Below are 25607 nucleotides of genomic sequence, written 5' to 3'. Positions count from 1 at the left end.
TACTCTGACTACTTTCAAATCTAGAAATTGTACCTCACACATATTCATTGAGCCCTGCTGCAACCCAAGCAATATGAATGTTCATCACTTACCATTAAATTTCCTTAAATTACAAAATTTTCACAAAGCCCACAAGAAAATAACAGTGACCCATAAGGTAACTATCTAATACCAAAAACTATTTATTTGGTACTTACATATTTTTCTCTTATATCAAAAACAAAATACTAATCACACTACTTTGTAGGAATACATAATCAATTGTAAATACCTATATCATAATGCTTATTAGCTGCATACAAGTCTACAGAATAGGTCTTGCATTTTACTTACTCTGAATTCTTCATTACTACCCAAACACTACAGGAAGCCATTATTACACCTAATACATCCAGGATAGCTTTCTTAGAATAAATACAAAGATGTGAAACTGCTAGGTCAAAGAAGTATATAGAAAAATGTTAAAAGTAGTTTCATACCATCTGCTCAAAAATGCTCTTCACAAAGGCTGCAAAACTTTATACTCAATTAACAGTGTAAAAGAGCCTGCGTCCTCAAACTCCAGTCTAAAAAAAATGCAAATTTAACCAATTAAAAATAAAAATGATCTCTATTTGGTTTGATTTTTACTTCTTAGATCATTAGAGTAATCTTTTAAAAATACACTTACTGGGACTTCCTGGTGGCGCAGTGATTAAGAATCCGCCTGCCAACGCAGGGGACATGGGTTCAAGCCCTGGTCCGGGAAGATCCCACATGCCGCGGAGCAACTAAGCCCGTGCGCCACAACTACCAAGCCTGCACTCTACAGCCCGCAAGCCACAACTACTGAGCCCACATGCCACAGCTACTGAAGCTGGTGCGCCTAGAGCCCATGCTCCCCAACAAGAGAAGCCACCGCGATGAGAAACCCACGCACCACAACAAAGAGTAGCCCCTGCTTGCTGCAACTAGAGAAAGCCCGTGCACAGCAACGAAGAACCAACACAGCCAAAAATAAATACATAAATAAATTTTTAAAAAATAAAAATACACTTACTAATATGGCAATGATAAAAAGACTATAAGAGGGAGTAGTAGAGCTGAAAACACCTTCATTTTGCAACCATCACAGTAAAGCCTATTTCAAACAAGAATCATCAACGAATGCTGATTCTAAAGGGGAAAGCTTGATGAGGAAGAGGTTATTTACACATGGTCTCAAAGTGTCTCCACAAATATTATTTTTTAGTTGCTGGCAGAAATCTAGTAAACAATAAATTAAGAGAAATGGGAAAACCTGGACTCAGTGATCAAAATTAACATCCTCAGGGAGGGGCAGAGAGACATCACGTGACTCTACATATGGTACTCAAATACTCAATGTCAGTTAAACAGCATTCCTGAGATCTATAACCTGAATCTCATCAGAAGGAAACATCAAAACACAAATTCAAATTGAACGTTTTTTACAGTAATTGGCCTTCTTCAAAATTGCTATTATTTCAGAAGACCAAGAAAGGTTAAGAACAGTTCCAGATTAATGAAGACTAAAAAAGCATGTCAAGCAAAGGGGATGTGATGATGCTATACTGGAAGAAGGAAACGTGCTATAAAGGACATTACTGGAGTAACTGACATTACTGGAATAAATGAAAGTTCCACATTGACAAAACTGGAATATTAACTGTAGAGAAAGAACACTGTAACAATGATACATTTAAGAAATTTGATAGTGGAATTATGTTTGTATAAAGAAACATCTTTGTTCTAACTTTATAGCAAACCTAAAATCCCGTGGACAACAACACAGGATAAAACTAGGTGACAAGGTATCCCTTACAAACCTCAAAATACAAACAGGAAAAGAAAAAACAACAGATACAAGATCTGCATGGTAATAATTGTGGTAGAGGCCAGCACTGGGGTGTTTGACTGGCCTAAGAACAGGAAAACCCCAAGTAGCCAAGAGGCACTTACTGGAAAGTAAGGTGGGCCAATTTGAGCACAGCACCTGGCACTATAGGGTTTTGACAACTCCAACAGCAAACTATGTGTGAGGATTGCAGAAAGGTTTAAATAGGCTGGGGTAGTTACCATCATAAACTACTGAAACTAACCAGCTAAGGTTCCCATCAAGAGAAAATACTGGGAGTAAAATCAAAACTGGGCCACATATATAGAAAAATCTAAAAAAGTCCACACTGGGGGAGGAGAACAAAGACAGGAAATCTCAGAAAGCAAGCCAACATAATTATACAGAAAAAGAAGAAACACTATGAAATTAGAAAAGCCACTTTGAACCATGGTGCCATGTTAAAGTCCAAGAAGACTCATTTCACATAAAAATGAGCAATAGAAAATTAAAGGTCAAATCCCATACAAAGTTACTCTAAGAGAAAAAGAATATAAGCAGGATAATACCCCCCAAAACCAATGACAGTACACCAAAAAAGGTGCCTAGGAAAAAAGCAAAACTGCTATCTTCTGTTTCAAAATGCACTAAAAGACTGAGCATGAAGAAAACAATAAAGACGTAAAAGAATAACATTTTATATCTAAGTTTTTCTAATTCAGAAATGAAAATGAAGACTAAACTAGAAGGAACACAAAAATAAACTTAACAGTTAATGCTACAAGAGAAATAAAAGGTGAAAGAGGAAAAATACTTTAAGTAAAAAATTTAAAAAAGGAAAAAGAAAAGATAAAAGAATGGTAGAAAGAAAGTGTCAAATGTTGAATGTAGGCGAAAGACAACTCAACCTGAATCTGTGGAGAATACAAGTCTCTGAAGAAGACAAGGACAGAAAGGAAACAGTACAAATGTTTAAAGCTAAAATTCAAGAGAAATGTCTGGAAAGCAAATAGAATAATGTTCAAATTTGTGAAAGAAAACACACCATACTTAAGAACATCAACCCATAACAACCAATACTGAGAAATTTTCTAGTAAAATATCTGGACTCTAAAAAATATCCATCGTGCATGTAGGCAGAAATGACAAAAGACTTACAAGGGAAAGAAATCAGTGTGTCATTAAACTTGTCAAAAGCAGTGCTTTATGCAAAAAGAAAATTAAGTAACATTTTAAGATACTCAAGTACAGAAAATATGAGCCTAGCATTTATAGAGAGCAAAACTGACTTTATGCTCAAATAGAAAAGGCATAAATTGTTACCAGCACGGAAGAAAACAGGAAAAAGGCTTATTCTCATGAGCCTTTCCTGAGGAATCAATAACAGCATTGGCTTCAAACAACCAAAATGACTAGAGATACTGACCTAAGTATTAATGGTGACTGTTAAGCATATACTTATTGTAGAAGTAAAACTAAATGATGTCTCAAATGGAGAAAGTACAGTATACAATAGGGTATGTAGATACAGTATAATATTTAAAGGGGGGTAGAGGGGGAATCTTACAAGTTTCAGATGGAGCTTATCGGCTGATTCAGGTGCAATGGGTACCAAAGGCTGTACCCTGGAGCAGTGGGTGCACCAATCTGTCCTTCAGGCTGGCATTAGCAGCCACATCATTTTTTCACTTGAGGACCACCTCTATCAAGTAAAATATGCTTTGAAGGCTATTAATGGAGGCGGTCTTGTATTAAGGCTCTCACAGTGAAAAACCAAGTAGTAACCATCATAAAAGAAAGCAGATAACAAGCTACTAAATTCCAGCAGAGTGACTAACTTATTCTAGATAACCAAAAACGCTGTCATGAAATAATGGAATGACAGCTGACAATGGTTCCCAGGTACAGAGTCACATTATGAGACAGCAAACAGCAAAAAAAAGGATGGCTATGAGATCCCTGTTTGTGTCGAAGAATTGTAGACACTTACTTCCCAGGTCCATACACAGAATGCCTCTTGGTTGTTGAATAATTTTCACCAATACTAATAAAGATCAAGGCCCTCAGATGTGCAAGTGTGATCATCCTGCAAGTTACTATCAGTTTAAAAGCTACTACAAAAGAAGCTGAAGCAAATAAACGAAGCAGTTTCCTTGAAATTTCAAGTCGGCAGAAATTATTCAGTTAGACATTTGTTCTATCAACTGACTTCAAGATAAAGTTTAAAATTCTAAATTCAGAACATTTTTACAGAATCAGAGACTGATACACACGTTGTTGCTCCAGCAAAGGATGTAAACATTTATATCAGGACTCCCCTGGTGGCGCAGTGGTTAAGAATCCGCCTGCCGGGCTTCCCTGGTGGTGCAGTGGTTGAGAGTCCGCCTGCCGATGCAGGGGACACGGGTTCGTGCCCCGGTCCGGGAAGATCCCACATGCGGCGGAGCGGCTGGGCCCGTGAGCCATGGCCGCTGAGCCTGCACGTCGGGAGGCTGTTGCTCCGCAACGGGAGAGGTCACAACAGTGAGAGGCCCGCGTACCGCAAAAAAACAAAAAAAAAAGAATTCGCCTGCCAATGCAGGGGACATGGGTTCGAGCCCTGGTCCGGGAAGATCCCACATGCCGCGGAGTAACTAAGCCCATGCGCCACAACTACTGAGCCTGTGCTCTAGAGCCTGCGAGCCACAACTACTGAGCCCACGTGCCTAGAGCCCATGCTCCGCAACAAGAGAAGCCACCGCAATGAGAAGCCCGCGCACCGCAAGAGAGTAGCCCCCACTTGCCCCAACTAGAGAAAGCCCGCACGCAGCAACGAAGACCCAACGCAGCCAAAAAACTTAAATTAAAAAAATATGTATATATATAATTATACCATCCCCTGGTTCTGAAGAAACTAGTATTCTCAGTGTAGAAGTGATCAAAATGTAATATAAAAGAAGTGAAAATCCTGTAGTCCTGAATTTGAACTATCAGCATTACTAACTCATAAGGCATTTTACTTTTAACTGTCCACTGGAGAGACCTATAAACAATGACAAGCCCAGTAACAATAAACATCAGTTACCAGATTGAGGTCTCTAAGTGCCATTTCCTACTAAAAGATGCCAGGATTCCTTAGAGCAATGTCTGATCTAGGTACACAGCAGGAATTATACAAAATAAGTCTGGAATAACTCATCATACCAGTTTATGAAGAAACCATCAAAGATTACTAGAATGTCAAAAAGCCCTCAGGAGTCAATTTGAAGAGACCTGGCCAAAGATAGGATAATTTCAACTTCAAAAAGGGTAATAACTAGAAATAACTGAAACCCTTCAAATGTTTAAATTCATAGGTTCACAATAATATTTTTAATACTAATTATTCACCTTTGGAGGATGACAGGTAACCAAGTAATTACTTTAAAAACCTGTAAATAGGGGCTTCCCTGGTGGCACAGTTGAGAGTTCGCCTGCCAATGCAGGGGACACAGGTTCGTGCCCCGGTCCGGGAAGATCCCACATGCTGCGGAGCGGCTGGGCCCGTGAGCCATGGCCACTAAGCCTGCGCGTCCGGAGCCTATGCTCTGCAACAGGAGAGGCCACAGCAGTGAGAGGCCGTGTACGAAAAACAAAACAAAACAAACCTATAAATATACTCTTCAAATGTGCAATGGTCAGGAAAAACAAGGAAAGACTGAAAAACTGTTGCAGATCAGGAGAGACTAAGGAGACATGAAAACAAATCCTGGAACAGAAAAGAGAACTTGGGACTTCCTTGGTGGTCTAGTGGTTAAGAATCTGCCTTCCAATGCACAGGACGCAGGTTCGATCTCTGGTCAGGGAACTAAGATCCCACATGCCATGGGGCAACTAAGCCTGTGCACTGCAACAAAAAGATCCCACATGCCACAAGGAAGATCCCGCGTGCCACAACTAAGACCTGACTCAGCCAAATAAATAAATAAATATTTAAAACAAGAAAGAAAAGAGACCTTAGTGGAAAAACTAGGGAAACCCAAATAAAGACTGTATTAATTTAATAATATTGTGCCAATGTTATTATCTTACTCTTGACAAATAATTATATAAGACAGAAGTTAGTAAACTATAGCCTAAGATCTGATTTTTGTATGGTGTGCCAGCTAAGAAAGGTTTTAAAATTTTTTAAATGTTGTAGGGACTTCCCTGGTTGTCCAGTGGTAAAGAATCTGCCTTCCAATGCAGGGGACACGGGTTCGATCCCTGGTTGGGGAACTAAGATCCCATATGCCATAGGACAACTAAGCCCATGCGCCACAACTACTGAGCTCAGGCGTCTCAACTAGAGAGCCTGGGTGCCGCAAACTACAGAGCCCATGCACTCTGGTGCCTACACACCTCAACTAGAGAAAACCCGCAAGCCACAACTAGAGAGAAGCCCGCACGCCACATTGAAGAACCCGCATGCTGCAACAAAAGATCCCTCATGCCCCGCAAGCTACAACTAAGACCCAACACAACCAAACATAAATAAATTAAAAAAAAAAATGTTGTAATACAACAAAAACAAAGAAGGAACATGCAACAGAGATTGTGTGTGGCCTGCAGAGCATGAAATACTTGCCATCTGACCCTTTTTGGGAAAAGTTTTCCAACATTTGATATAAAATGTTAGCATTAAGGGAAGATTGGTACATGTTGTAGAGACCTCTGTATCATTTTCCAACTTTTCAGCAAATCTTCCAAAACACTCATTCCAAAACAGTTTTTTAAAGAAAGAAAGAATAGAAACTACAGTAGAAATAAACGAAATAAACAAGAGAAAAACAACAAAATTGACAAACCTTTTAGCTAGAACAAGCAAGAAAAGAGAGAGAAGCCTCAAGTTATTAAAATTAGGAATGAAATAGGGAACATCACTACAAACTTTAGAGGAATAAAAAGGATTATAAGAAAATAACCATGAACAAGTGTATGCCATCAAGCTGGATAACCTAGACAAAAATCAACAATTTTGTCTAAAAAGGCAAATTCCTAAAAAGACACAAACTACTGAAACTGACTCAAGAAGAACTGAAAATCTGTTAACAAGTGATTGAACTAGTCATCAAAGAAGTTCCCAGAAAGAAAAACCCAGGCCCAGATGGCTTCACTGGTAAATTCTACCGAACAATGAAAGAACATCAATCACCAATTTTTCACAAACTTTCCCGAAAAAATAGAGAAGGGAACATTTTCTATATCATTCTATGTGGCCAGTATTACCCTGATACCAAAAGCAAAGACAACTAGAGAAAAATATCCCCCCACAAAATCCTAGCAAACCTTACCATACCAGCAACTTACCAGTATGTACAATGACCAAGTTAAGTTTACCCTAAGAACGCAAGGTTGTTTAACATTTTAACGTAATACACCATATTAATAGAATAACAGACAATACCCACATGATTATTTCAGTAGACATAGAAAAAGAATTTGATAAGATCCAATACCCTTTTAGGATAAACAAACAAAAAAACCCCAACAAATCAAATAGAAGGGAACTTCCTCAACCTAATAAAGTCAACTTAAAAAACCTACAATTTAACATTCTACTTAATGGTGAAAGACAACTGAAAGCTTTCCTCCTAAGATCAAGAACAAAATAAGGATGTCTGTTCCAGCCATTTGTACTGAAGAGTCTAATCAATGCAATTAGACAGGGAAAGTCCTTAGGCAATTAAGCAAGGCAAGTAGAATATATGCATGAACTAAATTCTTACAGCTTTAAAATATTAGTACACACAGACACACACTCTCTCAGAAAAATGCCAAAACTTGAGAAAAACACATTAAAAGTATTATACAGGATAGGGCCAACAGCAATTTGGTAAATAACCATCATGAAACTATTCATCCATGAAGCATTATCTTTCTATAAAATCAAAAAGTTTCTGTTATAAAAATTATTAAATCATAAAGTAGAGCTTCTGTTTTATCGCTAGAAAGATCTTAAGAGGTAGTAATACAGTTCAACTCCATACTATACCCCTAAGTAATTTACTCACGCTTTATGCTAGGTGTTACTGGCACAAACCTCCTAACTACCAGAGGTGTGTAGTATCCAGTATATCAATCATGCTGCCTCCCAACAAGGGAAGAAGCTATTTGAACAGTCTAAGAATGCAGTCATGACAGTCTAGGCTAGTGTGGCCACAAGAAGGAAGGAATGTAAAAGGAGATGTTTCTTCTGTCACTTTACATTTGAAGACTGAGAAAAGTGACTACAACATGCACAAGAACTGGGAGAACCCAGTCTGCATTAGTCATAGGAAATCTTCAAGAATCAAATGAAAAGAGGCACAGAGAAAGATGGAAATGAGAGTTCCAGGCAAGGTGGAAAGCAGTCAACGGTACATTAAGAAAATCACCAGAACTCTAAAGCAGGTGTCTGTACCAAGAAAATAAAATGAGGGACTTCCCCAGTGGTCCAGTAGGTAAGACTCTGCGCTCCCCATGTAGGGGGCCTGAGTTCGATCCCTGATCAGGGAACTAGATCCTACATGCTGCAACTAAGAGTTCGCATGCCGCAACTAGAGCCGGCATGCCGTAACTAAAGATCACGCATGCTACAGCTCAGACCCAGCACACCCAAAATAAACAAATAATTAATAAATAAATAAATATAAAATAAAAATTATGTTTTTTTGAAAAATACAATGAGCAGAACTTTCTGGGATGAGGGTGATGTTCTGTATCTTGATAGGAGACTGGGTTACACAAGTATATGCATCCTACAAAAAATGATCTGATACACTTAAAATGTCTGTATGTAAATTTCACATATAAAAAAAGAGAAACCTAGATAAATATTAAACTCTAGTTAATGATATATAAGCTAAAGTGTTCAAGGGTAAAGTATGTCTTCACTTTGAAACGCATCAAAAAAAAAATAAGATAGCATGATGGATAGTCAGATGTGGTAAAACAAATACAGCAAAAAAGGTAATTGTGAGTTTATGGGTGTTTGCTGTACAACTCTTTCAGCTTCTCGTTATATTTGAACATTTTCATAATAAAATGTTAGGGGGGGAAAATTTCAGCAGATCAAAAAAAGAGGTCTGGAAAAAGGTCAAAAAGAAAGGGCAAGGGACTTCCCTGGTGGCGCAGTGCTTAAGAATCCGCCTGCCAATGCAGAGGACACGGGTTCGAGCCCTGGTCCAGGAAGATCCCACATGCCGTGGAGCAGCTAAGCCCATGCACCACAACTACTGAGCCTGCGCTCTAGAGCCCGCGAGCCACAACTACTGAGCCCATGTGCCACAACTACTGAAGCCCACGCACGTAGAGCCTGTGCTCCGCAACAAGAGAAGCCACAGCAATAAGAAGCCCGCGCACAGCAACGAAGAGTAGCCCCCTCTCGCTGCAACTAGAGAAAGACCGCGTGCAGCAACGAAGACCCAACAAAGAAGGAAGGAAGGAAGGGAGGGAGGGAGGGAGGGAGGGAGGGAGAAGCAAAGGAAAAGAAGGGGAAAACACAGATGTTAAACAGCAGCTAAAATAAAAAATATAAACGAAGACAGAGAAAGACAAGTATTATATGATATCACTTATATATGGAATCTAAAAAATAATACCGGACTTCCCTGGTGGTCCAGCTGTTAAGACTCCACACTTCCACTGCAGGAGGTGTGGGTTCAATCCCTTATCAGGAAAGTTCCGCATGCCACGCAGTGCAGCAATCAATCAATAAATCAATCAACCAGTAAAATAAAAAATAATAGCAATGAATCGATATACAAAACAGAAATGGACTCACAGACATAGAAAACAAACTTATAGTTACCAAAGGGGAAAGAAAGCAGAGGAGGGATAAATTAGAGGAGTACGGGATTAACAGATACAAACTACTTTACAGAAAATAGTTAAGCAACAAGGATTTACTGCAAGAAAAAGGGAACTGTATTTGATATAATAACCTATAATGGACAATAATCTTAAAAAATATATATATATATAAAACTGAATCACTCTGCTGTACACCTGAAACTAACAATGTGTAAATCAACTATACTTCAATTAAAACACACACACACACACACACACACACACGCACACACATATATAATAAATGGGAAAAAATGCAAGAAAGTGAACTGCAAACCAGTTGTAGAAATTCACTCACTCACTGTATGATGTTTATTAGCAGAATGTGCCTGGTTCAAGACTCCTCACACAGAAAATATGGCATATAGAAATTTCACAGAGTATAAGATACACCAAAGCCAGGGACTCTGGCTGTAATATCTTTCTGAAAAGGGATGTAGGATCAATTAAAAGTAATAGGGCAAAGGAGAAGATAACTACAATAATAGCTCTAAAGGCAGGAATATTTAAACTTAAAAACTGCCAGAGAATTGCCTGTGCTTCCTAAATGTATACAAATTACAGAAACAAAGAAAGCTCCCCAATTCTATTATCTTATAAAATATTAATAAGAAAACACTCAAGTTGACAGACTTCCAGTAAAGATTATAAGCAGAATAGTTATTACCAACAGCATTTTGCTGTAGACAACAGTCTAGGGCTTCTACATATTTATTTTCATTTTATTTTTTTAACATCTTTATTGGAGTATAATTGCTTTACAACAGTGTGTTAGTTTCTGCTTTATAACAAAGTGAATCAGCTACACATAAACATACATCCCCATATCTCCTCCCCCTTGTGTCTCCCTCCCACCCCCCCATCCCACCCCTCTAGGTGGTCACAAAGCACAGAGCTGATCTCCCTGTGCTATGCGGCTGCTTCTGTTGTGCCCACACATTTCTAACCCTGAAGTCACTATTCATTACCATATGTAAGGTAAATACCAATTACTAATTTATTCAGACTTAGCTTTTTCAGCTTAAATACTGTGTTTCTTTGCACTTCTCTTCAGTGATATCATCTGTTTTATTCCTAAGAGATTACAGACCACCTAGACATAACTTCTGAAAGCACAGCTGATGCACTTGACAGTGGTTTAACAAGTACAGTATTGCAATACTAGCATAGCACAGTGATGAAGTATAAAACGTTTTAAATCAGAATTTTAAATATTTTTTTCCTTTGCTGACTGACCTAGTCCAGAGAAAATCTTTAAATATTCGAAAACCAAAGCACCAAACAAATTAGAGTATGATAGGCAAGTTGTCAGGCTGAGCTCCAGAATGTGTCAAGAGATCTGTACAGTTTGTGAAATCAGAGGAAAAAGCAGAATAAAGGGGTAAGTTAACAAGGTTATACACCCTCCCCTACAACAAACATCAGTGACATTTACCATACAACTGTCAAGTGGAAAAAAACTCTTGCCAAGAAAAATAGCATTACTAACTCTCTTTCTCTGGATCTCTCTTTCATTCACTTGGCTCATAAGAAGCTAAAGCTACTTTCACAATGAAGAATGTGTTCATAGCTTTTCTAGTGGAGCCAAATGTTTTGTGCTGGATCTGTCACCCAGTAAATTTGGAAAATATAATGAAGTAGGATTTTTTGTTTTTAATCATCCTTATGCCCACCACCCAAAGATAAGCATTATTAATATAGCCTACTAGTCTTTTTTCTTAAATGTTTTAACAGTTGTGCTATAATATTGGGTCCTTTCAATAACCGGGCCTTTTCCATCAAAATTTCAAATATTATAATCACTTCATAACTTATGTGGAATATACAATAAAAGCTACCACTTCCTGAACACAACTTATGCAATTTCTAATTCCTTCCAACCATCCTGCAAAGTACATATTGTGAGAATAATAACGGGAAACCTCGCTAAAATGGAATCAGGAGGCCAGAAGGGGAAGCTCTCATGCGGTACCACTTGAGGTCAATTACAGGAAAAACTATCATTGTAGGCCCCAATGGGAAAAGATGTACACTGCATCCCTACAAGAAATCAACTACTCCAGCAACTCAGCTAATGAGAAACCCTTATCACCCGGAACCTCACTTTTCTCTAATGGACTGGCTCCAAACAACCCCTCCCAACTTCCTCTTCCTCTATAAAATAAGGTTCCTCTGTTTCTGGGACTCGCCTATGGTTGTTTTTGTTTTGTTTTTTTTATTTCTTTGGCTGTGTCGGGTCTTACTTGTGGCACGCTGGATCTTCGTTGAGGCATGCGGGACCTTTCACTGCGGCGCGTGGGCTCTTCGTTGCGGTGCGCGGGCTTCTCTCTAGTTATGGCATGTGGGTTTTCTCTTCTCTGGTTGTGGCGCAGGCTCCAGAGCACGTGGGCTCTGTAGTTTGCGGCATGCGGGCTCAGTAGTTGTGGCGCGCGGCCTCAGTTGCCCCGTGGCATGTGGGATCTTAGTTCCCCGATCAGGGATCGAACCCGCATCCCCTGCATAGGAAGGCAGATTTTCTACCACTGGACCTCCAGGGAAATCCCTTGCCTATGGTTTTTGCCGTGGCTTGCTTGTTCTGAATTGCAATTCTCTGCTATTCCCAAATAGGCCCATTTTTGCTCATAAAATAACTTTTATTTTTAAGTTCAATATTACCATACTTCATTTTACATTTTTAAAAACCGGAGTTTTTTTATCTCCCCACATGATACTATATAATCAAATGACAAAACTGATTACGAGTTTATAAGACAAACCTATGTCCTATACGTCATAATATGATGCATTAAGGACAGATCATCAGGACTTCCCTGGTGGCGCAGTGGTTAAGAATCCACCTGCCAATGCAGGGGACATGGGTTCGAGCCCTGGTCTGGGAAGATCCCACATGCCACGGAGCAACTAAGCCCGTGCACCAAAACTACTGAGCCAGCACGCCCTACAGCCCGTGCTCCACAACAAGAGAAGCCACCACAATGACAAGCCCACGCACCACAACGAAGAGTAGCCCCCGCTCGCTGCAACTAGAGAAAAGTTCGCACACAGCAACAAAGACCCAACGCAGCCAAAATTAAATTAATTTAAAAAAAAGATCATCGTTTCTGTGGTATTTCTACCAAAAATGCATAACCCCCCTCTCATCATGAGAAAATATCACACAAACTGAAATTGGGAGACATTCTACAAAATAAATGGCCTATATTCTTCAAATACATCAATGTCATGAAACAGAGACCACATTAAAAGAGACTAAAAAAGGGACTTCCCTGGTGGCGCAGTGCTTAAGAATCCACCTGCCAATGCAGGGGACACAGGTTCGAGCCCTGGTCCAGGAAGATCCCACATGCAGCGGAGCAACTAAGTCCATGAGCCACAACTACTGAGCCCGCGATCTAGAGCCCGCATGCCACAACTACTGAAGCCCGTGCGCCTAGAGCCCGTGCTCCGCAACAAGAGAAGCCACCGCAACAAAGTGTAGCCCCCGCTTGCTGCAACTAAAGAAAGCCCACGAAGTGTGGCCCCCACTCCCTGCAACTACAGTAAGCCCGCGCACAGCAACAAAGACCCAACACAGCCAAATAAATAAAAAATATATAAATAAATTTATTTTAAAAAAAGAGACTAAAAAGAATTGACACCTGAATACAATGTATGATCAAGGACTTAATTAGCTAAAAACGACACTATTGGGACAATCCAGAAAATATGAACACAATGTACAGGTTATATTAGATGAGTTAACATCCTGATTTTTGATAACTGTACTGTGATTACGTAAAATAAGATCCTCGTTTTTTAAAAATATACACACTAAAGTATTTAGGGGTAAAGATGCACCATATCTGCAACTTATTCTCCAAAGGTTCAGGGGAAAAGCTGTGTGTAGTTTCTCCTTTGTAGAAGGAGAGAGAAAAGGATAAATTAGTAAACATGGTAAATATGTAAAATCTGGGGGGATATGGAAGAAGGATATTCGAGAATTATGTATACTACTCTTGAAACTTTTCTCTAACTCTCCAAGCATTTTTTTTTTTTTTAAACTGAGGTTCAAAGAGACTTAAGTAATACATCTAATTGGTAAAGTGGTAAACTTAGGTCCCAAACCCAGGTTTATTCAGATTCAAAAGAGCTCAGCGGTTTTTCTCTTACATCCTGCTACCTCCATAGGGTATCGCAGTACACCTCTACCATTACACATTTAGAACTGGGCGATAAGCATCTTGTGGAATGAAACACACACACCCCACCCCCAATTTCAGGTTGCTTCCTTAGGAAGTACTTCCCAGAATGGGGTTAATGGATAAATGAACATGGACAATTTTACTAATACTCCTTTGAGAAATTCTCACAAAACTTTTTTTTTTACAAGGAAAATCAGAAATCTAAGGGTCTAGGAATCCTTCTCAAAGCTCAGTGGGCAGCTTTTTTCTTCTAATTATATAAAATGAGCCATCCCCAAAGGGCCAATGGAAAAATGATTAGGGACAACACTTGGCAGGAAGGGAGCCCTCCTTCCTCCATTCCGGAGACTTTGATTCTCTGGAAATCATTCCAAGGATTTTATTTGGGTGGAAGATGGAGATAGTTTACATTCCCAACAATTCACTTTTAATATTTAATCTTTACTGATTTGATAAATAACAAAATAAAATGTTTTAATTTATATTTGACTGTAGCAGGATTGTACCTATGATTACTCATAACCTGTATTTAGGCTATTCATGAAACAAACATTTTCTTAAGCATTCATCTATACAGAGAAGGCCTACTCCATACAGAAAGTCCAAATTTTTCCCACAATAGCCAGTCTTTCTCGATCAGTTGTGAATAAATACCTATCAGGGTAAGTGTATTTAGGAGCAAACACTAAATAAAAGATGTTTGTTGATAGCAGCAAAATACAAGGCTAACCTTATACTGGAAGATATGATGCAACCACTGAGTTGACTCCATCTCCTATGTCCCTTAACATCAACAGGGAACTTGTTAAAAAAAAGTACCTGTAGGGCTTCCCTGGTGGTGCAGTGGTTGGGAGTCCGCCTGCCGATGCAGAGGACATGGGTTCGTGCCCCGGTCCAGGAAGATCCCACATGCCGCGGAGCGGCTGGGCCCGTGAGCCACGGCCGCTGGGCCTGCGCGTCCGGAGCCTGTGCTCCGCAACGGGATAGGCCACAACAGTGAGAGGCCCGCGTACCGCAAAAAAAAAAGTACCTGTAATTAGCTATCAAAGTACAGTCAAATCATCAATCTGAAATTATGATAGACTGCATAAGGTTTATTTACTTACTTCCATACTGTCTCTGAAAAAATGTTTGCCAATCTAATCAACAACATGTATAAAATGCTCAATTCTGTACCATGTACTGTGCTTAGCTAGCATTTTACTTGGATTATCTCACTTCATTTAAAATAATACAAATTGAGAAGGAGGGACTATTTAACATTAAATATTTTATACAAATGGATCTTGTTCATTAAAAGCCTTTCTAAGGGACTTCCCTGGTGGCGCAGTGGTTGCGAACACGCTGCCAATGCAGGGGACACAGGTTCGAGCCCTGGTCCGGGAAGATCCCATATGCCGTGGAGCAACTAAGCCCGTGCGCCACAACTACTGAGTCCGTGTGCTACAACTACTGAAACCCGTGTGCCTATAGCCTGTGCTCCACGACAAGAGAAGCCACCACAATGAGAAGCCCACACACCACAAAGAAGAGCAGCCCCCACTCACCACAACTACAGAAAGCCCACGCACAGCAACGAAGACCCAACACAGCCAAAAATTAATTAATTAATTTTAAAAAAAGCCTTTCTAAGATTAAAGCACTCTACCTAGGGGGCTTCCCTGGTGGCACAGTGGTTGAGAGTCTGCCTGTCGATGCAGGGGACACGGGTTCGTGCCCCGGTCCGGGAAGATCCCACATGCCGCAGAGTGGCTGGGCCCTTGAGCCATGGCCGCTGAGCCTGCGCGTCCAGAGCCTCTGCTCCGCAACGGGAGAGGCCACAACAGTGAGAGGCCCGCGTACCACAAAAAAAAAAAAAAAGAAAAAGAAAAAAAAGCACTCTTCCTAGGTAACGATGCATGAAAGAAAAGGAAGGTTTTGTTTGTTTGTTTTTTTGGCCACACCATGCAGCATGTGGGATTTTAGTTCCCGGAACAGGTATCGAACCCGCACCCCCTGCAGTGGAAGTGCAGAGTCTTAACCACTAGACCACCAAGGAAGTCCCAGAAAAGGCAGCTTTTTAAAACTGTATAATTCAGGGACTTCCCAGGTGGTGCAGTGGTTAAGAATCCGCCTGCCAATTCAGGGGACATGGGTTCAAGCCCTGGTCAGGGAAGATCCCACATGCTGCGGAGCAACTAAGCCCGTGTGCCACAACTACTAAGCCTGTGCTCTAGAGCCTGCAAGCCACAATTACTGAGCCCGCAAGCTGCAACTACTAAAGCCCGCGTGCCTAGACCCCTTGCTCCGCAACAGGAGAAGCCACTGCAATGAGAAGCCCGTGCACCGCAACAAAGAGTAGCCCCCCCTCGCCACAACTAGAGAAAGCCCGCGCGCAGCAACGAAGACCAAACGCAGCCAAAAATAAATGAATATTTTAAAAAACTTGCATGATTCAGACATTTCTCTACTTCAGAGTATTACTTCTCCATATACTTGGGGTTTTCGCATTACATTCCAGGGACACACCTAGATTAATAATAAAGAAAAGAAGGGACTTCTCTGGTGGTCCAGTGGTTAAGACTCCACGCTCCCAATGCAGGGGGGCCTGGGTTCGACCTCTGGTCCGGAACTAGATCCTGCATGCCGCAACTAAGAGCCAGCTAGCCACAACTAAGACCAGGCGCAGCCAAATAAATAGTTTTTTTAATAATAATAATAATAAAGAAAAGGAGATGGCCTAGGTGCTAACAGGTAGGAGGAAAAAGTTCAGGATTAAATAGTTAAGAAACAACGTCCCACGTTACCTGAATCAGTATCTACTCTTTCCTATTATATACTACCTACCTTTTAAAAACAAGTTTCAAAATCCCAGGTTTCCTAAAAAAGAAAACATTAAAGTACATGTGCCCCCTTAATTTCTGTAATTTTAAACAAAGCAAACAAGAGTTCCACAAAAACTTACCTGTACCACCTGTTTCTGTAGTTGTGTTGCCTGTGTCGCTGAAATCTGTGGCTTTTCCCGAGCACCTCTGGACCGGTCACTGCTCACCGAAGTCATCATATACAGTATATACAAAATAATGTATGCACAAAATAGAAAATCTGAAAGAAAGCAGACACAGTAAGCAAAACTTCCAGATTACAGAAAACAACACGGATAAAATTCAGGGATAAGGAAGAAATGTGAGATAAAACATAAAGGTTCTCTAGAATGCAAATTCTCAAGAAACAAACCATTAGGATTTTAGATTTTCCTGGTAGCTCTTAAGCCAATTTACTAAAGCAGTCTAAACGCCTATGGTTTATGATTATACCAATTTTAAACAAAAATATCAAATATCACCAATTTTAACCAGCAATTATTTTACCACTATATAACCAGCCCTCTGCATCCACAGATTCAACCAACCACGCAAAATATTAGAAAAAATTTTTTTCAGAAAGTTTCAAAAAGCAAAACTTTGAGTCTGCCAGACTATCGCAACTATTTACATAGCATTTACATTATATTAGGTATTATAAGTAATCTAGAGATGATTTCCCATTTTTAAAATTTATTTATTTATTTATTTATTTTTGGCTGCATTGGGTCTTCGTTGCTTTCCCTAGTTGTGGTGCACGGGCTTCTCACCGCAGTGGCTTCTCTTGTTGTGGAGCACGGGCTCTAGGTGCGCAGGCTTCAGTAGTTGTGGCGCATGAGCTTAGCTGCTCCGCAGCATGTGGAATCTTCCCGGAATCCCGGAAGAGGGATCAAACCTGTGACCCCTGCATTGGCAGGCGGATTCTTAACTACTGCCACCGGGGAAGTCCTAGAGATGATCTAAAGTATACAGGAGGATGTGTATAGGTTATATTCAAGAAATATCATGCCACTTCTTTTTTTTTTGGCCACGCCATGTGGCATGCGGAATCTTCGTTCCCCAACCAGAGATAGAAACCGTGTCCCATGCAATGGAAGCACAGAGTCTTAACCACTGGACCACCAGGGATGTCCCTATTATGCCATTTCTATAAGGGACATGAGCATCCACAAATTTTGGTATCTGAGGGAGGTCCTAGAACCAATCCTGTGCAGATACCAAGGGACAAGTGTATGTAGTTACTACTACATCAGCGGTCCCCAACCTTTTTGGCACCAGGGACCGTTTTCCTGGAAGACAATTTTTCCACGGATGGTGGCTGGTGGGCGGGTGTGTTGATGGGATGGTTTTGGGATGATTCAAGCACATTACATTTATTGGGCACTTTATTTCTACTATTATTACACTGTAATATATAATGAAATAACTACACAACTCACCATAATGCAGAATCAGTGGGAGCCCTGAGCTTGTTTTCACTTGCCACTCACACATAGGGTTTTGAGAGGAGTCTGCAGGCAATTGATTTATTATGGTCTCTGCAGTCAAACCTCTGCTGATGATAATCTGTATTTGCAGCTGCTCCCCAGTGCTAGCATCACCGCCTCAGCTCAACCTCAGATCATCAGGCATTAGATTCTCATAAGGAGCACGCAACCTAGATCCCTCGCATGCACACTGCACAGTAGGGTTTGAGCTCCTTTGAGAATCTAATGCTGCCGCTGATCTGACAGGAGGCAGAGCTCAAGCCGTAATGCAAGTGATGGGGAACGGCTGTAAATACAGATGAAGCTTCGCTCACTTACTCGCTGCTCACCTCTTGCTGTGCAACCCAGTTCCTAACAGGCCACGGACCAGTACCAGTCTGTGGCCTGGGGGTTGGGGAACCCCGTACTACATGTAGTTTTATCTGCCTCTTCCCATTTGCAGTTAGTATTTGAACCCAAAGGTGACGTTATGTCCAGCCTGGATTTTACCGGCAATAATGTAATTCAAAATGTGATGTCTAGGGGACTTCCCTGGTGGCCCAGTGCTTAAGAATCCACCTTCCAATGCAGGGGACGCGGGTTCGATCTCTGGTCAGGGAACTGAGATCCCACAGGCTGTGGGGCAACTAAGCCTGCGTGCCGCAACGAAAGATCCCACGTGCCTCAAATAAGACCCAATGCAGCCAAAAATAAATAAAAAAATTTTTTTTAAAGAATGTGATGTCTAGGAGCAAGTTATACCTTAAGGCAAAAACCACTTATAAACAATAAACCTTCCAAACAGACAAAAATGACTGTAATTTTCCTTTATTTACTCAACACTTATTGAAGAGCTACTAAGTGCCAAGCATACAACTAAATATAATATGCCATCAAAACACGATTATAACAACAAAACACACTTCACACCCAGTAGGATAGCTATTATGATAAAAAATTAAAAATAGAAAATACGTTTTGGAGAAGATGCAGAGAAATTGGAATCCTTGAATACCACTGGTAGGAATGTAAAATGGTGCAGCCACTACGGAAAACCAGTATGGCAGGTCCTCAAGAAAAAAAAAAAATCAAAAGTAGAATTACCGTTGATTCAGTAATTCCACTTCTGGATATACACCAAAAAAAATTAAAAGTAGGGTCTCAAAGAGATAGTTGTACACCCATGTTCATAGCAGTATTAATCACAGTAGCTAAAAAATAGAAGCAACCCAAGTTTCTATCTATAGATAAAAGGATAAGCATATATGGTGTATACACCTACAATGGAATGTTATTTAGCCTTAAAAAGGGAGGAATTTCTGATGCATGCAACAAACGTGGATGAACCTTGAGGACATTATACTAAATAAAATAAGCCAGGCACAAAAGGACAAATACCCTATGACTCTACTTATATGAGTTACTTGGAATAGTCAATTTCACAGGCAAAGTTGAGTAGTGGTTACCAGAGGCTGAGAGCATGCGGAAATGGAGAGTTACTGTTTACTGGGTATGGAGTTTCCATTGAGGAAGAGACATAAAAACTTCTGAAGATGGATGGTCACAAAACCAAGTGAATATACGTAATGCCACAAAAAAGTACACTTTAAAAATGGTTAGGGACTTCCCTGGTGGTTAAGAATCCGCCTGCCAATGCAGGGGACATGGGTTCAAGTCCTGGTCCGGGAAGATCCCACATGCCGCGGAGCAACTAAGCCCGTGTGCCACAACTACTGAGACTGCGCTCTAGAGCCCACAAGCCACAACTACTGAGCCCACACGCCCTAGAGCCCGTGCTCTGCAACAAGAGAAGCCACCGCAACGAGAAGCCCGTGCACCACAATGAAGAGTAGCCCCCCACTTCGCTGCAACTAGAGGAAGCCCGCATGCAGCAACAAAGACCCAATGCAGCCAAAAATAAAAATAAAAATGGTTAAAGTGATAATTTTTGTTATGTATGTTTTACCCCAATTTAAAAAACAGTGCAGCAATGCCTTAAGAGTTTAACTTCCAACCTAGAATTCTATACTCAGCAAAAATTCCAATCGACGTGAACACAGAAACAAGTTGAGTTCACACATACAATACCTCATAAACTCAGGAAGCTCCTGGAATAAACAAAACCTCTAAAACAGCAAACCAAGAAGGGGCTGTTTGCAACTGACACCACAAATTACCTACCAAAATCCATTTACAACATATTTTTCCCTTGCAGTTCTCTTGCAAAGAGGGTGAAAAGCTAAATACTTTCTCAGCCTCCCTTGTAGCTTGGGATAGCCATAGGCCACTTTTCTCGAAAATAATCTGAATAGTCATAGTGCCTTTATTTACAGTCTCCCAAAACTGTAAATACACCAACTGTCCTTCAAAGAGTGAGTAAATGTAGCATAACCATACAGTTGAATATTACTCACGAATGAAAAGGAATCAACTATTGAACAACACGAATCTCAAATGCATTATGCTAAATGAAAGAAGCCAGACTTAAAAGGCTGCATACTGTATGGTGCAATTTTTATGACATTCTGGAAAAGACAAAACTAGAAAAATAAAGCAGATCAGAGATTGCCAAGAACTGGGGGATGACAAGGGGGTCTAACACAGGAGACAGGAGGCTCCCCCAAATGACAGTCAAAAAATATCAAGATGACATCTTGACTGCTGACAGCTGACAGGAGGCCTATAGAGCAACCAAATCTAATCAGAGCAGGAAAATAGTGGGATGCCAAAGAGACGCCTCCAAGAAAACGTTCTTGACCATCTAAAGAAGTTAATTTGCACATATGAAAAAGTACACGGACTTCCCTGGTGGCACAGTGGTTAAGAATCCACCTGCCAATGCAGGGGACACGGGTTTGAGCCCTAGTCCGGGAAGATCCCACATGCCTCGGAGCAGCTAAGCCCCTGCGCCACAACTACTGAGCCTGTGCTCTAGAGCCTGTGAGCCACAACTACTGAAGCCCATGCGCCTAGGGCCCATGCTCCGCAATGAAGAGGAGCCCCCGCTTGCCGCAACTAGAAAAAGCCCACGCTCAGCAATGAAGACACAATGCAAACAAAATTTAAATAAATTAATTTATTTTTAAAAAAAAGAAGAAAAAGCATAGAGTTTAATCAGTGGTGGGTACATAGAAACCTAAGCAACTGTGGGAAAAAAAACCAAAACAATTATTTTTCCCCATAAAAGGCAACACAGCTCAACTGTAATGCCTATATGATCACAGCAACTTTTTATTTAAATTTACTATGTGCTGAGCACCAAGGTGAATGTTTTACATAAATTTCTCCCTGTAATCCTCAACACTCTATAGAATTTGGCATAATCCCCATTTTAAGGATCGGAAATAAAACTTGAAAAGGTTCTACACAGGCCAATGAGATGGAATATAGTTAAGTCCCAATCGCTTATTTCCTAGGATACAGAGCCTACAAACCAAACCAGGTACTAAATTACAAAATAACTGTTGCCTTCATAATCCTAAACTAGCAAAACAGTAGCAAGAGGCCAGGATGGAGGAGACAAAACTCTTAATTATGAAAACAAGCCACACAACATCCAGCTGTAGACACTGCAGTCTCCATAATTGAGACACCATAATTTGTAGCCTATCTTTAGCACGCCTTACCATCTCCCTAACTTTTCCTGACAGTCATATACACTCAGAAAAATAGCAATGTTGAACAACATGAACATTTAAAATAACATCAAAGTAAACCCTTTTATATTTTCAAGAATTTTAAATCACTGCTTGAATCGAAGGTCCATTGGAACTTCACAACTAGGAGGTCACTGGTGATCACTGCCAATACAGCTTTGAAACAGTGGTGTGGAAAAAGCCAAGGTGAGTGAAGGAGAGTGGCAGTAAACTTATCATACTTGTAAGAGGTGGTAGCTAGAAAGAGATACAGAGCATCAAAGCAGAATTTTGTCAGGATGAGGTACATTGAGCAATTCTAATACACTGTAAGCCCCATGAGGACAGTGATTACATCTGTCCTGTCGCTTTTGTTCTTCCAGGGCCTAACACAGGGTGTGCGCTTAATTAGTTAATATATATTTACTGAACAAAAGAGGCCTATCTATAAGCTGAAGAGGAGATAATTGAGAGGCATTAAATTGAGATAGCAATAAAGAAAAATGATTCACTTGGACAGGAAGAGAGTGCCCTCTCCTCAGGCCAGCAGAATGAAGGGCAGGTATGGCAGCAGCTAAATTTTTAGGAGATTAGGAGACAGACAATGGAGTCGGTTGTATTTGTCTTTACTTTTTTAGTAAAAGAGAAAAAACACCTGCAGAGAATGCATACTAGACGAGTGGGGGTGGAGGAATGTAAGAAAATGGCAAAGGTTTTAACTGCTACTAAGCTGAATATGAGAGGAAGTTAAAAGAAGTAAAAAGAACAGAAAAGTGATATGGAGGATCCCAACTGAAAGCAGAAATCTTGACCTGCTAGTGGCACTAATCCACATATTACCATGAAATCAACTAGACTGTCAAAAATTCAGGATCACAACTTAAATGAATAATCAAGGTAGAAGTGGGTTAAGATGAACAGATCCTTTGCTGAAATATCCCACAAAATAAAAAGAACTTGAATTTCAAACTAGAAAGAGTCCACCTACTCAAGTCACGGATGATGTCGCCAGGTGAAGAGCTGCTCATATCTACCTCTAACACTGGGGCCTTTCTCATAAGCTTTAAGCTTCAATACATATTTGAAAACATCCCTTCCTAAAGAATGTTCTCTCTCCAGTTTATTACAACCCTGGATGCCAGATTCGCAACCCCATTAAAGGTAAAAATAACACTTTAAAGTAATGTTTTGCATTAAACATGTGTTTCTTTCTAATATAATATGGTGACTCAATCTTTTGGGCCATTAAGTACTTAGACAATTTGAAGAAATCTATGGACCCCCCCCCTCAGAAAAAGGCATATCCACAGAAATTTCTGCCTGAAATTTCAGGAGAATTATATCTCATCTCTCCCCTGCCTTCCCCCAAAACCCATCCATGAACAGCCCACTCCACCTCCTCAATGCCCATGGATGGATACCCAGGCCAAAAACCCTGCTCTAAGAATTTAGTAGAGCTCTAAACTGTACTTAAAGCTTAAGGGTATCCCAGGATCAAGCAAAATTTAAAACTATAACTGCTAATTTGGTCATTAAACAACATCATATAATTCACACTTTTTTAATGGGCTCTATTCTCCCTTAAAAACAAAAGGCACCTGCTTTGTTCCCAAAGGAACAATTAGGGGAAAACTCTGACCCTCAATAAACTTACACTTAGTATTTAATCAACATACTACCTATGTCCTTTCTGACGAAACTGTTATCAAGATCTGCTGAGATGGTACAAACCCAATCAACTAATTGTAATGTTAAAAGAGTCCGCTGTTTTAGGTGAATATAATTAGCAGGAAAACGTATACATCCTCCCCTCTGAACCACACTTAAGAGCATGAATTGGAAACAGACTAACCATCTATGCCCTACAAATATCTGCTTGAATCAACTGGCCTAAATGTGGCACATAAAAAATTATGTACTTCAATGGAATATTACTCAGCCATGAAAAATGAAATATTGCCATTTGTAGCAACATGGATGCACCTTAGAGATTATCATACTGAGAGAAGTAAGCCAAATATATGATATAACCTATATGCAGAATCTAAAAAATAATACAAATGAACTTACTTACAAAACAGAAACAGACACACAGACACAGAAAACAAACTTATGGTTACCAAAGGATTAGGGGGAAGATATCAATAAATTAGGAATATGGAATTAACAGATACACACCACTATACATAAAATAGTTAAGCAACAAGGATTTACTGTATAGCACAGGGAACTATATTAAATATCTTGTAATAACCTATAATGGAAAATAATCAGAAAAAAAATATGTATAAATCACTTTGCTGTACACCTGAAACTAACACAATATTTTAAACCAACTATACTTCAATTTAAAAAAATAAAAATACTCCCTGGGGAAGTACAAAATAATAATAACAACGTATTTCACATCAAAAAATTTTAAATGTTGAGCCTACTAGATTGAAAATTAAATTTGGGATTTAACACTGTGCCACTTAAAAGATGATTCAATGGATGAGATGTCCAAGACAAAGGTATACTACAATGCCCTAACTGATCCAACCTATCCCCTTTAGACTGTATCATATCCAACTAGGGAAGCCTAGAAACCCGTTATCAGCCTTCTCAAGGCCCTCTTTTTAAAAAGCCAGATTTCTCTCTCTGCTGCCAAGGCCTAAAATGGGGAAAGCATTATGTAAAAAACCAGCACTTTTCAAAGCAGAATCAAACCTACTAAGTTTTTGGTTTGGCTCTGTTACTGCTCCAAGAGCTACTACAAGGCATTTGAAATTGCCGGAACCCTGCCTCCAGAAACAGAGGCTTCAAAAAAGAAGGGCAGGAGAGGAATTGGAAAACAGAAAAACAAAACCAATTCCAGTGGCTAAATATAAAATGTTATATCAAGTTAAATAAAAAGCTGAAAATGGAGCGTGGCAATATATATGGCAAAATGAAAACTCTAATGTAGAACCGCCGTAATATTTCATGCTTAGGGAACATGTTAAAAGTTTTAAGAATCCATTTTAGTAACAAATCATTTTTACAAAAGGGTAGCAGTAAAACAAGAATATCCACTCGGAAACAATTTCCTTAATATTCTTTTGGTCATATTTCGTAAGAAGTCTCCATTGCCCCTTAAAATGGCCTATTTATTGACTTATTTATTTATAATAAGCAAGCAAGCACACACATCTGTATCTATGCTCATCTCTACCCAGATTATAACCATCAGGGCCCCAAATTCTTATTTCCCTTAGCCTTGCACTCCACCGCCATCCCCAGAGTATCTTTGCATCCACAGCTGCTGACAAAGGTTAGAGGTTCTGGGTCTACCATGAGGTAATTGCCAACAAAAAAATACAAATGATAACACCCTGGATTGAAACCAGAAATAATGGAGTCACCTATAAGGGGTTAGCGAGACAGTTTTGAAAGGACCCTGCTTTTCAAGTGTACGATTCAGAGGAATGAGGAACATTAGTTAAAAAATAAAAGGTCAGTGCTCGTTTCAGCAGCACATATACTAAAACTGCAACGATACAGAGAAGATTAGCATGGCCCCTGCACAAGGATGACAAGCAAATTCGTGAAGCGTTCCACTTTTTTTTAACACAACGTTGTAAAGCAACCATACTCCAATAAAAATTAATTAAAAAGGGCTTCCCTGGTGGCGCAGTGGTTGAGAGTCCGCCTGCCGATGCAGGGGACACGGGTTTGCGCCCCGGTCCGGGAAGATCCCACATGCCGCGGAGTGGCTGGGCCCGTGAGCCATGGCCGCTGAGCCTGCGCGTCCGGAGACTGTGCTCCGCAACGGGAGAGGCCACAACAGTGAGAGGCCC

The 25607-nt window shown here is 40.2% G+C and overlaps 1 protein-coding gene and 1 non-coding gene across 3 annotated transcripts in view; one reads left to right on the top strand and one right to left on the bottom strand.

The window, feature by feature from the left end:
- Window positions 1–16929, bottom strand: part of UBAP2 (ubiquitin associated protein 2) — an 84718-nt gene extending 67789 nt beyond the window's left edge. For both annotated transcript variants that reach the window (XM_004275090.4, XM_004275091.4), the window contains exon 1: window positions 16790–16929. In XM_004275090.4, the coding sequence (XP_004275138.1) occupies window positions 16790–16888 (99 nt within the window). In that variant the 5' untranslated portion in view covers window positions 16889–16929. The remainder of the gene's footprint in view (window positions 1–16789) is intronic.
- An 8338-nt stretch (window positions 16930–25267) lies between these two features.
- Window positions 25268–25374, top strand: LOC117203399 (U6 spliceosomal RNA). The gene has a single exon (XR_004486135.1). It is a non-coding gene; the product is annotated as a U6 spliceosomal RNA (small nuclear RNA).
- The last annotated feature ends 233 nt before the right edge of the window (window positions 25375–25607 follow it).

This window comes from Orcinus orca, chromosome 6 (assembly GCF_937001465.1).
Source record: "Orcinus orca chromosome 6, mOrcOrc1.1, whole genome shotgun sequence".
NCBI classification, from domain to species: domain Eukaryota; kingdom Metazoa; phylum Chordata; class Mammalia; order Artiodactyla; family Delphinidae; genus Orcinus; species Orcinus orca.
The sequence above is the reverse complement of the archived record's forward strand: the minus strand, read 5'-3'. Positions and strand labels throughout refer to the sequence as shown.